The sequence below is a fragment of the Amblyomma americanum genome, chromosome 8 (genome assembly GCF_052857255.1).
Source record: "Amblyomma americanum isolate KBUSLIRL-KWMA chromosome 8, ASM5285725v1, whole genome shotgun sequence".
Classification (NCBI taxonomy): Eukaryota; Metazoa; Arthropoda; class Arachnida; order Ixodida; family Ixodidae; genus Amblyomma; species Amblyomma americanum.
Window position 1 is genome coordinate 57,162,387 of NC_135504.1, and position 13,310 is coordinate 57,175,696.

General features: G+C 47.4%; 1 protein-coding gene across 1 annotated transcript in view; it reads left to right on the forward strand.

The window, feature by feature from the left end:
* LOC144101701 (uncharacterized) overlaps positions 1-12,545 on the forward strand; it is a 47,495-nt gene extending 34,950 nt beyond the window's left edge. Inside the window, exons 11-14 of the mRNA XM_077634835.1 lie at positions 78-194; positions 3,620-3,684; positions 6,563-6,820; positions 10,851-12,545. Coding sequence (XP_077490961.1) covers positions 78-194; positions 3,620-3,684; positions 6,563-6,820; positions 10,851-12,368 — 1,958 coding nt within the window. The 3' untranslated portion in view covers positions 12,369-12,545. The remainder of the gene's footprint in view (positions 1-77; positions 195-3,619; positions 3,685-6,562; positions 6,821-10,850) is intronic.
* The last annotated feature ends 765 nt before the right edge of the window (positions 12,546-13,310 follow it).

A 13,310-nucleotide genomic window follows, 5' to 3' on the forward strand; every position in this document is an offset into this window, starting at 1 on the left:
CTGAACTTTGGTGAACAGGCAGTTCCTCTAGTGTGCTGGTGCCAAGTTGTCCCAACCATTCACTCACCTCAATGCAGCTAAAGGTGACCTGAAGTTGTCCAACGCTTCACCCGGGCCAGACTTGGCGAAGCCGCCAGTGCCAAAGGTTGCTGCGGTATCGCCTGTTCCTGCATTGTCCCCAAAGGCTGCACAACGTAAGTGAAGAAACCATTACTGAAGTGAAAGGGTACCATATTTACATGATTGTAAGTCGACTCGAATGTATGTCGACCCCCCCCACCCCCGCCCCCACATCACATTTCTGAAGAAAAAAAAAAGAAAGAAAACTTGGAGGTCATTTACACTTGGCCTTTGATAATTGAATGCGATGGTAATGTCCTGTGGCCTCCACTTATTGCCAGCCGCTATCGGTTGCCGCGTGCGGGAGCGCCCATGGGCACATTCCAGAAGGAAAATGTATTAGTTATTGGACTACTCGTCCTCACTAGCGCTGCCGTCGTGATCGCTGCTGCGGTCCCACAGCTGGTCGTTCTAACATCATCGTGCAGTGAAATCCCGCACTTCGCAAACAGCCACATCACGACATTGCGTGGAACAGCTGAAAATTTTCCTCGGTGCAGCTGCCACACCTGTGTCACCTGTTGCAGATCTCGAACTTGCAGCCTGGCGCACAGTTCGTTTTTTCCGCGTAAAGAATGATAGCCATTTTAAACGTAGCCGTGAACGAGTGCTGGTCACTTACCGGACCCGGAGCACAAATGACAAATTACGAAGCACTACATTAAAAACTTGTGAAACGCGGCCGGCAGTAGTCGAATGCGTAACTACGCGTGAGCGGCATCGGCTCTTCCGTCAGCTGTCGACACTCCTCAGCGCCGCTGCGGTTCCGAGTGGGGGTGCTGCCGCAATTGGAACAGCGGCTCTTCCATCTACTATCGGCACTCCCAAGTGCGCGGTTGAAAGTAAACAACAAAAAATTTGAACGACGCCTATTAAGAGTAGAACACGGATTTATTATCAGGCCGTCACCGCTTCAGCAGACACAGTCTGCGGCCACATGTGGGGAGTGGGCTGGTACCGGTTTGCTGCTTATCGATAGCCACTATCGGCCGCCTCGCGCGGAGTGGGGATGCTGGTTTTGCGCGTTGACATAGCAGCTGCTCAAGGCCAGCACGAAGAGCGATGCTGCGGAGCCAAGCAGCAAAAAAATGCAACCGCACTGTAGCGTGCCTGATATCTCGTTTGTCTCACCTTTATTTATGGTGCCATGCTTTGGTTTCGATTTAAAGTCGAACCCCTCACTTCAGATTTTCAAATTTTGAAAAATAGGTCGACTCAATATCGTGTAAATATGGTACTTACACTTGATGAAGGGGGAGAGAACCCTAATACTGAAGCACTCTGATAAAAAAAATGTCAGGGGTGCACCCCTGCAAAAACAGTTTGATGTCGCACTCAGTTCTGTAGAGGTGTTCTAATAATCAAGATGTCCATTTTTTTCTGCATCCCAAAAATTAGGGAGTCATTTTATTGTGTTGTTTGCTTGCCTTTTTGTATATATGTATATGTTTGTGCCATGGTGTTGAAGGATCTTCTAGAAAGCACTGAATTCAACAACTGCAAAAGCAAGAGAGCAGCAAATAATGGCCTTTTTAACAGTGTTAAGGGGGACATAGTTTTCAGTACCAACTTCCTCATTCTTTCATTCATTGATGAAAACTTTTCCTGCTTGTTAGTGATGTTTTCAAACTGAAGTGCGGAGTATCTCGGCATTATATCTGGACAACCTTTTTGTAGGATTTGTTTGTCTTCTAAGCTTTGTGAAATGCCGGCATAATAGACAAAATGGAATGGAATACTGGTTCAGTGTTCACTGCATTTCTGAATACATGTTACGTGTGACGACATTCTTAAGATTTTTTTTTTTCCGTGACGTAATTTTTCTTTTCATTTCGCATGTCTAAGCTGTAAACAAGATGTAAACAAGCTGTAAACAAAATGGACAAGCAAGAATGCCATTGCCTAGGTTGGAGTTCTGTGAGTGCGGCAAGACAAACGTGGTTAGAATAGACAGAACAGTTGCGTGAAGAAATCTGCTGCACAAGGTGAGCTTTCACTCAGAAAACCGGAACAGAGCGAAATGATGATTTTTCGAGCCTTTTCCTGATATGCACTGCCGCCATGGGGCTGGGTACTTTCTGGTGGATTTCAGCAATGAAACTTTGGAACAGCGTAGAAAACGAGTCATATGGGCAGGTGCAGTGATTTTAAAAAATGCAATTTCTTGGCCATTTTTCGCAATTTGAAAGCTGCGTCCCTTCTTAGTTAGGAACAAATATAGTTACCATCTAAGATACCATGATGAAGAAAAGGTAATTGGTGGCAGCCGTCGAAAGCCAAGTGGGAAGGGGGGGGGGGGGGGGGGGGGGGGGGGGGGGGCATCTTGCAGTGGGCTGGTCCGACCTTATGGCAGTTATGGTTCTGGCTTGCCATCAATGCAGTTTGCATGGTTGAATTGAAGCTTTGAAATCGAGATGAGTTTAATAGCTGGTTGTGGTTAATCCTTATTTTATCTGGTTCTTAAGATGTCATGGGGCAGTACAGAAAAAAAAATTTATCAGGGAAATCTCTGGACTTCTCTTTCATCCTAGACCACAGTGGCTGCAGGTTTCGTACCGTTGAACTAGATTCAGGGAGTGGGGACAGAGCAAACAAAGAAATGGTCAGGAGGTAGCAGGTGGAGGCACAACTGCCTCCTTTTCCACTACTCTCAATCTCCTTCGAACTTCTTTTAAGAGAACTTCATTTAATGCGGTAGCATTAGAAGCTCCATGGGGCCAAAATGCATCATCGGTCATGGAATTTGCTCATTGGCTGGAAGGAAATGACGTCACCAGACCAGAGTTTTTTTATTGGCAGCAAAGAATTGACGTCACCAGACTGGAGCATTCCCATTGGCTGGAAGGAAATGTCACCATACCAGAGCATTCCCATTGGCTCTCGCATTACCAACTTAATGGAGCAATGGAATAGAATTGCGTGTCCCTGTGAGATTTTTTTTCCAAGTGAAATTCAATTTTATGGCTATTTTTAGGTATGCTGATGTTTGTCCAGCAGCAGAAGACGCATTTATTGCTGAGAAAATTAAATTTAAAAATTCTTCTCCCACAGCTGAATTCAAGCTCGCAGCTTCGACACCGGAAATGACTCCGTGGTCACCATGTTGAAATGAACAGCAATGCAGCCTAGCTACTGGGATCCGTGTTCATAAAAACTGCGTCGATGCATGCTGTTTACTTTCGAAATCAGCTGGTGATAGGGACATATTATTTGTTTAGTTTTTTTTTTCTAGCTTATGCAAAATTAACTTTCAATGGAACTGGTGTCTTTGTTGTTACAATGCAGTAATCTAATGATGCAGGTCAACATTAATTTTCCCCTCAGTGCCCCTTTAAATCCACACTCTCTCAGTGCCATCGCTGAAAGAGTGTGGATTTAAAGAAGCACCGGGGGGAAAATCCATGTTGACCTGCATCGTTAGATTACTGTCCACTTGACTCTTTCATGGTGCAGATAAGTCATTGTGGAAAAGATTAACTCTTCTTCCTCGCCTTTGCAGCGGTGACATCAATGGAGAAACGGTTGGAACCACCTGAGCCGGTAGAGCCCCCTGTCGACAAGGAGGTGAGCTCTCCCTGGTCCTGAAGAAAAATGTGTTGCATTAAAGCTATTGGTGATGCAGAATTCTTCGGAAGGTATTTTAGAGGGCAGTGCCACGACGATTCAGTCAAGGGTATCACTGTGATGTGATTTCGACCCGTGAGCCAGTCTGACTAGTTGTCTGATTCCCTCTCCCCATGAATGACTGAAGCAGGAATGCGAATGTACTCAGTGAGAAGGAGCGCAGCCAGGAAGGCCCCTGCTGCTACACGGAAAAGCAATCGAGTTCAGTCATTGCTTGGGACTTGCAGCTCTCAGCCGCATTTTTCTTCACCCGCAACTGCGTGCCTTGCATTTTATTTCGACTGCTCAAGCAAGACAATATACAGCAGTATTGTGTATGTGTTCCTGTGTAAAGTGTGCGTGTGATACTATACTGCCGTGAAGTTTGGATGTGGCTCTTTTTCTGTTAATTTTTATTTTAGAGCCCAGCTCTTAGGTACCCATTCCTGGCTTGTGCGTCGTTGCAACCGGCAGAACTATTGCAAAGCGAAGAGTGCAACGAAGGATGAAAGTAAGGTGATAGCAAACGAAGGGCAAGAATGAAAAGGTGTAGGAGGGGGTAGGGGTGGAAGAGAGAATGCAGAGAAGTGTAATGTGGAAAGTGGAGGAGGATATGGTGGGGACAGGCGAGAGGGGTTAGGCTCAGTTTGTGCTTACTATTGCGTAATTATTTCCTAAACGCACTTACAGATAGCAATCATGCTTAGCACATGCTTCGCAAACACCTGCACAAAGGCAATTGCAGCGGATGCAGCAGCAGGCGGATATTCTAGCAATTCCTCCATTTCAGGTTGCACACATTAGACGGTTTGTGAAAAACGACACATTGCCTTGCCTTAAGTTGCCGCACAGGTGTGTGGTTGGGTATGTTCAAACTGGTGTAAGATCCACCAGAAACCCGCTATTCGCGACTCGAGTCAGCCATGAATCAGCGGTTGTTTTGCCAACTAGCACATACATGGGTGTCCCTGCACTACTCTGAATGTGTGTGCCATGCGCCCCGTGGCCTGCACCAAGTGAAAAGGTGTCTCTTGTGGCTTCAGCGTTCCTCCTTAAAGCAGTGAGAAGAGCACTTTACAATTCGTTCTCGCAGGGAGCAGCAAACATGATGGGAGAGGATGCTGCAACCGGTCAAGGGTTGCACTGCGCCGCTCTACACCTCTGAGGAGCGTTCGTTCAGTGCGATAGGTCAGAGGCCTTGAGAGCGGAAAAGTGGCAGTGATTCGCGTTGCGCTCTTAAGGGTAGTTTTAATGGTTGTCCAAGTTTTCTGCCTCAATATATCGCAAAATCAAGCTGTGCTCAAATTTCGCATTAGGTAGCACCATAATCGTTGGTCAGTTTCATTGTCAGCTTTCAGCCTTATTACTTTGTCACACAAGACGCTGCCAGATCACTCCAGAACAACCGTGATCGTGCGACTAAGCTTCTAAAATGTTCAGAACAGCTCGTGGTGTTATAGCCGTGCTCTCTGATAAGTTTGCAGTCATCTTTAAATAGAGCATGGCCCAAAGTGATGCTCATTGCTATTGCCGCTGCCAAGTGGTTTCCTGTTTGCGGTCCTAAGTTCATCCCAATAAACAGTTTGTTTTAGTTCTCAGGAAACTCTAGCCTCTCAACAGATGAGCAGAACAGAGTGCTTTGTGTTGACCGATTGAGAGTGGTTGGAAGGGACTAAAAGTTGTTCGTCGTTTGTGAATGTATAATCAGAGGGCTTTAAACCCTCTGATTATATCAGAAAATGGTTTTAAATCGTTCTGCGTTTTCGTCCAAATCCTCACCCAGGATTTAAGCAGTACTATATGTGATACACAACAGAGTGACATGCATTTGCAAGGGCACTGTTTGCACAGCTTTCACAGCATTGTGGGTTAAGTATAAAAGGGCAGCAGGTTATTTTGTGATTGAACAGTGCACAAATTGTTTCTCTCATTCTGAAATTATTAAGATTGCAAAATTGCCAAAATTTTCGCAGTATTCTTGTGTGCGGAGGCTACATCGGCAGGTAATTGCAACCATGAAAGGCATGCTGACTGTTGCCTGGGCTTTTGCAGGCACACAGAAGGCAGCTTGCAGAGCAGCAAAGCATCGAGAGTTTTCACTGGTGCAGTGCTAGATATGTTCTTTCCAGTCTAACGGCCTTGGAGAGGGTTGTAGACTGCTCTCATATGCCTGTGTGTGCTATAGCTAATCTGAGCGCTGCTGCCCTAGCTCGGGCGTAACATAGAGAGTGTAACTTTCTTAGTGTAGCTTTCGAGTGTTGTGTAACTTTCAAGTGTAACAGCTTTACTTACCCATGAACGGCTTCTGCATCTTATGCTTAGAGGGTCACCTGCACAAGATGAAGTCGACCTGTGTCGGTACATTACCCCATTCTATCGACAAATAGTATCCGGTCGGTGGAAATGGGGGCTTTTACAAGGCAGAAAATGCCGAAGGAGGAAATGCAGGAGCCGCCACCACCGACTGCTTTCATAAGAAAATTGACATTAAGACTGCTTTTTTTATTTTTGTGGATTTCTGAAGCTAGGCCACATTGCCATTCACTTCCATATGGTGGTCACAGAGTCCTTTTTCTTATTTACATCATGAGTTTGAATCATGTGAGGTAAAAAGAAAACTGCACTCTTAAATCTCATTTCATCAGCAATAGATTCATCTTCTGCTGCTGAACAAACGTCAGCATAGCCACAAATAGGCGACGTGCTTTTACTGAAAACAAGACTTAGTTGGACTTATCTGTGGCATCCTTTTGGTTTAGTTTGAGTGTATCCCAGGCGTGGCCAAGGTACAGCTTGGTAATTACTTTGTGCTGCTCGGCGTGTTTCGCATGCACAACAGGTCGCTCCTGCTCCAACGCCCAAGCCTGCTCCAGTGCCGGAGCGCCCACCCAAGGACGAGGTTGCCCTGGATCCGGAGGCCCTAAAGAAGGAGGACCATGAGATTGCAGGCGGCCACCTCGAACAAGGGCCTGGCGCCTCCCGATGGCGTGGGCTGAAGCCACCAGCGAGCGGTGCTGCCCCTGCAGCGGTGGCGCCTCCCGAGGTTGAGGTGAAGAAGCAGGAGGCCCTGCTCGAGAAGATTGCCCAAGAGCAGAAGGTGGGCAGCTCGCAGGAGCAGAAAAAAGCTCCCCAGTGTAATGCCAAACATATTGCACGCTATGCAGAGCATATGAGTGCTAATGGCTTTCTGTAGTCGAGTGTTTCATGAAGGAATGTGCATGTAGTTGTTTCTTTCGTTCGAAACAGAGTAATTTTCTTTGAATAATTTCGAACCGAATGTTTCAAATACTTCTGGCAGAAAAAAAAAATGGTAGGGTTTTCATGTAGGTAAATCAAGTAGACGTGCGAAAGCATGTGTTTAGCCGGATTGGCTCGTGGTTTTGGTTTGTTGGGTTGTCGGCATGACTGGTGACGATATTGAGATTCAGGTTAAGCTCTGATCGAGGTTAAGCTGATCTGATCTGTTTTCATGTAGTTTAACTGAGTAGACATGCGAAAGCATGCATTTAGCCTGATTGGCTCATGGTCTTGCTTTGCTAAGTCATCGGCACGACTAGCGACGATATTAGCCTCAGGTTAAGCTCTGATCGAGGTTAAGCTTGTCTGATCTGTTTGCGCTGCAGATGGACGTTGATGAAGACGACGATGTGCAATGCACAGCGCGAGAGTGCGTTGCAGTTTTTAACGCAAGGCATGATCGGCTGCTGCGAAGCATAGTGCTCTCATGCAGTGGCCAGCGAAGCTGCACTGTTCACGCCACCGCGGGGTTCGAATCCCAGTCATGACAACATTTATTTTATTCATTTATTTAAGGTCAAGGCTTCAGCTATGAACCAGCTTTTGCAGTTTTGATCATCAAATAGAGTTTTCTCTCTAAAAGGGTTGAACGACAGAATAGGCATTTTTAAAATTATGCATTTTTCAAACATAGAATTCTATTACATGAAAAAAAAAAAAAGACAAGCTGCATTGAAGCTTTGTCACAATCATTGAATCTGTGTCGATGTCAACTCTCTGCAAAAATGGCCATCGTAAATTGGGGGACCTGACCTGTATGCAGTGCCGAAGTATCTGTGGGGTGTGAGATCTATAGTATATACTCGTGTAATGAACCCACTTTTTTTTTCAGAAATGTTGACATCAGTTTGGAGGGGAGGGTTCATTGCACGGAGAAAAAAGTTTGAAGAGATTTTTGTGGAAGGGTCGAAATTTCATATGCCTCCGTCTTTCCATCATCAACAAACGCACACGGTCAGGTGCGTTTGTGCCACTAGTGTTTAGGACCATTCACTTTGATGCGATCTGACAATTCTGTGGTAGCCGATGAAGCCGGCCAATCGTAGCGAGATAACGCAAACATGCTGAACACCGGCCCTGAAGATCAGTCGCGCGTTTTTTATGTGAAGTTAAAAAACAGGACAGTTACGAGTGTGTGATGCAAATGTTTAAGCCTTAGCTTAGAGCACACAACGTCTTGGCACTCTGCCAAGATCTGCGCTGCTGAAGAACCCGCTACAAAAAGCTAAAGAAAAAACTGTAAATTATGGACGACAAAAGGGGAGGGGAGGGTTGTATGATATATTTATTACGCGAGTATATACGATATATGTAGGGCCTCTAACTGCTGGTCTTAACTGCAATTGCGTCGTTGCACAGCTGTTGCTTTTAAGCCGTGACTCCATGACACCTGCTAGGCGTATGCACCGCACGCCCAGTGCCATCCCATGTCTGGTGTCTGAAAGGGGCAGCCATCTCCGTGTGTCTCGTGCTAGCTCCCCATCGTGCTCACACCATTGCGCATGTTTATCGGGATTTCACCTGAAGAAAAGTGGCTGTGGCAGCTGCAGTCAGCGCAGACTCATTCCACTGGCGTTTAGCTAGCTATGCTTTCTCCAATTAGAGGTATTTATCAGAGCGCAATCCGCTTCCTCAACGCATGCAGATCATCACAAAGGGCCAAGCACCGGCCACATGTTTGCACCCCTGCCTTGTCAGCGCATGCACACGGCTTCATGCGGAAGCGGCTCGCACTATGCTAAATCTCTCTGTTGATGCATGCTGCCATGCTGGTTATGCCGCGTGTATCGCATGTACATCGCACACCGCATGTACAGTAAAAGCTCGTTAATTCGAACTTATGGTTAATTCGAACTGACGCCCGGCTTCCGGCACATCCCTGTGTATTTCAATGGGGGAAAGCTCCAGATAATTTGAACTAGTCGGCATCCGCTATGGTTAATTCGAACTAGGAGTCACTGGCTGACACCGCTCATCGTAGATAGAAGTTGACCCATGGCGAGTAAAACATGCTCCAAATTTACCAGAGATCTAAAACAACGGAAAAGGAAAAAAAACAGTAGAGTGCACGAGGCTCACGGCGCCGTTGCAGGTTTTCGCTGCCGGAATACTTGCCCGCGCTACTGATGCTTCGGCGCGAGCCATTCCAAGTTTTCGTTGCGCCGCGGTCGCTGGGTCACGATCACGTGGTGTAAACAATGCAGTATGGCGGTTCAGGCGATGACGGCTTTTGTTGGTTCCACGAGCATAAGCTACGTGGTCAGCAGCGTGGAGAGGTTGGAGCCCTTGAGTGACGCCGATATAATTGAGGCTGCATGCTCCCAGCAGACCTCCCAGGGCTCATGTGCGATGAGAAGAGTCGACAGTGATGAGTCCGACGGCGGCAACGAGACTATGTCACCGTGTCACGTCCAAGGAATGACACGACAATGTCAGCTGTTCAGTGCAGGCGCCGACTGTCTAGGCCGGCCGCAGCAGCACATTTATGAATAGCCGTTAAAAACGCTCCCTGCTGGATCGGCAGGTTGTCATAATATAACACACCACCAAGTGCACGTGAAGTAGCGTCGGCGCTCAATGCTGCAGCACGCCACTTCTCTGTCAATGAGAACTCTGACGTTGCGCAGGAGCTTTGGGCAAGCTGCAGATGATGCTGATGGAGTCTCGGCAGAAGAAACGCAAGCAAGCAAATGCATTTCGCTGATTGCTTTTAATTTACCCCAAAAATAAACATGTTTTGGAGCATAAATAGTGTCATATATTCCTGCACTAAGGCCTGCTGCTCACGCGAATGCATTCTAGTACTTGTTTGTGGCGCGTAACTGGCCGATCAATTTATTTCATTTACCATTAGGACCAGATGCATTTAATTCTCAGAATATGCCCGCCACAAACGTGTAGTAGCGCCTAGCTCGTGATAACGAGCCTAGATGTGACTGCTTCGGGTTCTGCCGGCGCAACAGGGTGCTATAACCGCTCATTGTAACGCCCATTCGATAATTCGAACTTCGCTTAATTCCAACAATTTTCCGGTCCCCTTTGAATTCGAATTAACAAGCTTCTACTGTAGCGCAGCCGCAGGCACCTGGCAGGTGCAGATCTGTTGCTGTCAGCATGCACAGACTGGCTCCGGCATAGCGCAGGTACACGGCGCGGAGTCACGGTTTTTACTGCATGCAAGCCATGGTGCCGTCCTGGAGTAGTTACACTGAACCGAAACCACAAGCAGAATGGAAACTCTGAACTAAGGTGTTGTGCTGTGATGTCACCAGTAACTGTAAGCCATCTAACTCCATGTTGATGCCACCTGGTGCTTGGAGCAACAGTCTTCATGCGCACTTGGCAGAGTGCAACATCAGAAGCTAGTATTGCGCCACACTTTGTGACACTGGCACGTGCACCTCAATTAATGTCTCCATTTGAAGTCTCGGCATCTGGTCAGCCACTCATTTTTGTGCCAGATGAGAGACTTTCTCTTTCTGTGTACATTTTAAGCTCTGTGTGTAAAGCTGAGGCTTCCTGTGCTGTCATTTGCTGACGACATAACTGTCTATTGCTTTAGAACCAGTAAATAAAGCAAACCGCTGGCAAACTTTTAAAGTGTTTACTTGTGCTTAAAAGCTGTATTTGAATGCCTTGTGGCAGTAATTGGCACAAGGAAGGACATGGTGATTAGGGTGCGGTGGGGAGAGAGACACGGGCAGCTTTCAACTTGCTCGCATGTTATCATTTATGGTACTGTGGTCTCTGTTGGTGGGCAGAGTGGCGTGTTCTGCTTTGTATGCACTGTTAAACCATGACTTAACATACCATTACCTTTGGCTTTGCAGGTGCAGAAAAAGATGCTGGAGGACCTCCAACGTGAGCTCAAGCAGGAACTGGCCAAGCACAAGCAAGACACTGTGCCATTGCAAAAACGCAATGGTACGTTGCTGGACGCTGCAGTGCAAGCGGGCATGGTTGGACGTGCCGCGCCAGCCGCCGTCGCCATCCCTGCCATTCCGCCTGCACCGGCGGCGGCGTCTCTAGGAGACGCGAAGAAACCTCAGTTGCCCGCAGTGCCACCAGTGGCCCCCGTAGGCGCAGCATCTGGGCTCGTTCAGAACCAGGACAGCCGCCCATCGGACAAGCACCCGCCTCCTCCTCCTGCCCCCATCGTCCACAACATTCCACATCCGGTTCCCGAGCAGGCTGCCGCTCCGCTGCCAGCACAGAACTTGGCGCAGCACCACATGCTGGGCTCACAGCAGCAGCGTCAAGCTGACAAGCTTGTCGACCAGGTGGTCAGGGTACCACTCTCGGGAGGCATACCTTCTATTGCGCTCAGCAATCAGCACGCAGTGCCAGTGCAAGCACAGCAACCCTCTGGGAAGAAGGCTGTTCAGTTTCCATTGGAAGACTTCAAGAGGAAAGAAGAAGCTGTGCGTGCGGAAGAGACAGGGGCATTCAAGAAGCCACCACTGGCCGAGGTCCCAAAAGTCGTCATACAACATGCCATGCAACAGCCTCGACAACAGGACAGCGCAAAGGTGCCTCAGCATCCACTGAATGCTCAGAACATTGTGGTGCAGAACATTGTGCCACCCGTGGTCCCTGCCGCAGACAGTTTCTTGAAAGCCAGCGAGAACGTTGTCAGGCCTCTGGACGTCATCTTGCATAGTAATAAGCAAGCCAGTGCTCATCAGCCGTCGCCGCAAAACTTTCCCGTTGCTGCCAACAACAAAGTGAACATCATGCAAAACCCTCAGTCCGCTGCAATCCATGGTGTGCAACAACAAGCACTGGCACTGGATGCAAATAGAATTGCCAAGCAGGCTGTGCAAGACAAGGTCGAGAATCTCTTGAAGCCGCAGGTGAGGCCGGCGGAAGTGAAGGAAGCTGCAGCAGGCCCTCACGCAGCTGTTCATCCACCTGACAATAGACCACTGGTAGCCAAAATGTCCAAAACAGTGAAGCGAGAGGCACGAGAGGCACCTGTGGAGGCACTCGCGAAAGCACCTGTGGAAGCACCTGCAGAAGCACCTGTGGAAGCACCTGTGAAAACACCGGTGAAAGCACCCATCGAAGTCGTTGCTGAAGTCTCCGCAAAACCTCCCACAAAGAATGTCCCTGTGAAAGCTCCAGCTTCGATTGTTCCTGAGGTGGTCGCAGTAAAAAGTCCTGCTTCTCCGCCTGTCCCAGAAGTAACCGTGAGAAAAGATGTTGAACCTGCTGCGGTTGCAAATGCAGTGGTTATTGGCGACATTCCCGTGAAACTGAATGAGAAGGACGGTGTTGTTTCTCCTGAAAGCCTTGCGAGCCGTGCACATGCGGACGTGGTTTTAGCTAAGCACGAGATTAGGAAATGAAACTACTGTGAGATTTTCGCACATGTGTATGTGCGGTGACAAACTGGGGCATTTACGGCGAGTGCCTGTGAGTGACATTCTGGTGCTGTGCGCTCACTGACAGTTGTTCAGTTCCTGCAGAGTATTATTAATATATTATCGTTTTATATTGTAATAAATGCATAATTTTTAGTCGTATCCAACTCCCTGCCTTTCTTCTGCAAGTTTTGAGAAATGTGTCTAGTTATTTGTTGGTGCCAGAGCCCTCAGTGAGCTTTATCTTCCTGTTTGCAACCTTTACACTGGCCTGAATCTTTACAAATGGCCTACTAATTTCCACTGTCACGTATGACAGCATTTCCAAGCACCACGCTTCTCTATTCATCGGTGTGAACCAGCTGAGAGACTCATTCAGGAGTTCTTGCATTATGACTGTGTAATTTGTCATTAACGATTCTTTAAGGACAACTCTGGGGGTTTTTCGAACTTTGATAGTTGCGTCACAATCCTTAGAGCCCCCTTTTTGCTGCAACAAACCGTTTTTCAAAATACTGGGTGAAACCACTTCAAAACAATGAAAAGCAAACCGAGACTCAATCTGTGAGCCAGGGACGATGCTTCACATGGTACAGCAGTGACATCACAAGCGTTACATGCATTGAATGGCTCAAGCAGGGACTAAAAATAATGAATTCTTTCATAAAATGCCTGAGACAAGCTAATACAAGCCTTAAAATTTTGTCAGTGAAGTGGGTGTTAACACACAGGGAATGCTTGTGACGAAAATTCAGTGATGCCCGTAGAAATCGTATGAACTGAGGCCTTGGAAACTGTGAAATTTAAAACGAAATTCCTTTGGAATGAAATTTTGCATGGCTGGCAAAGTTGGTGCGCAAGAAACGAGGGAATAATAAGTTTCATTACAATATAGTGACATCGATAACAGGTAATGACAGGTAAAAT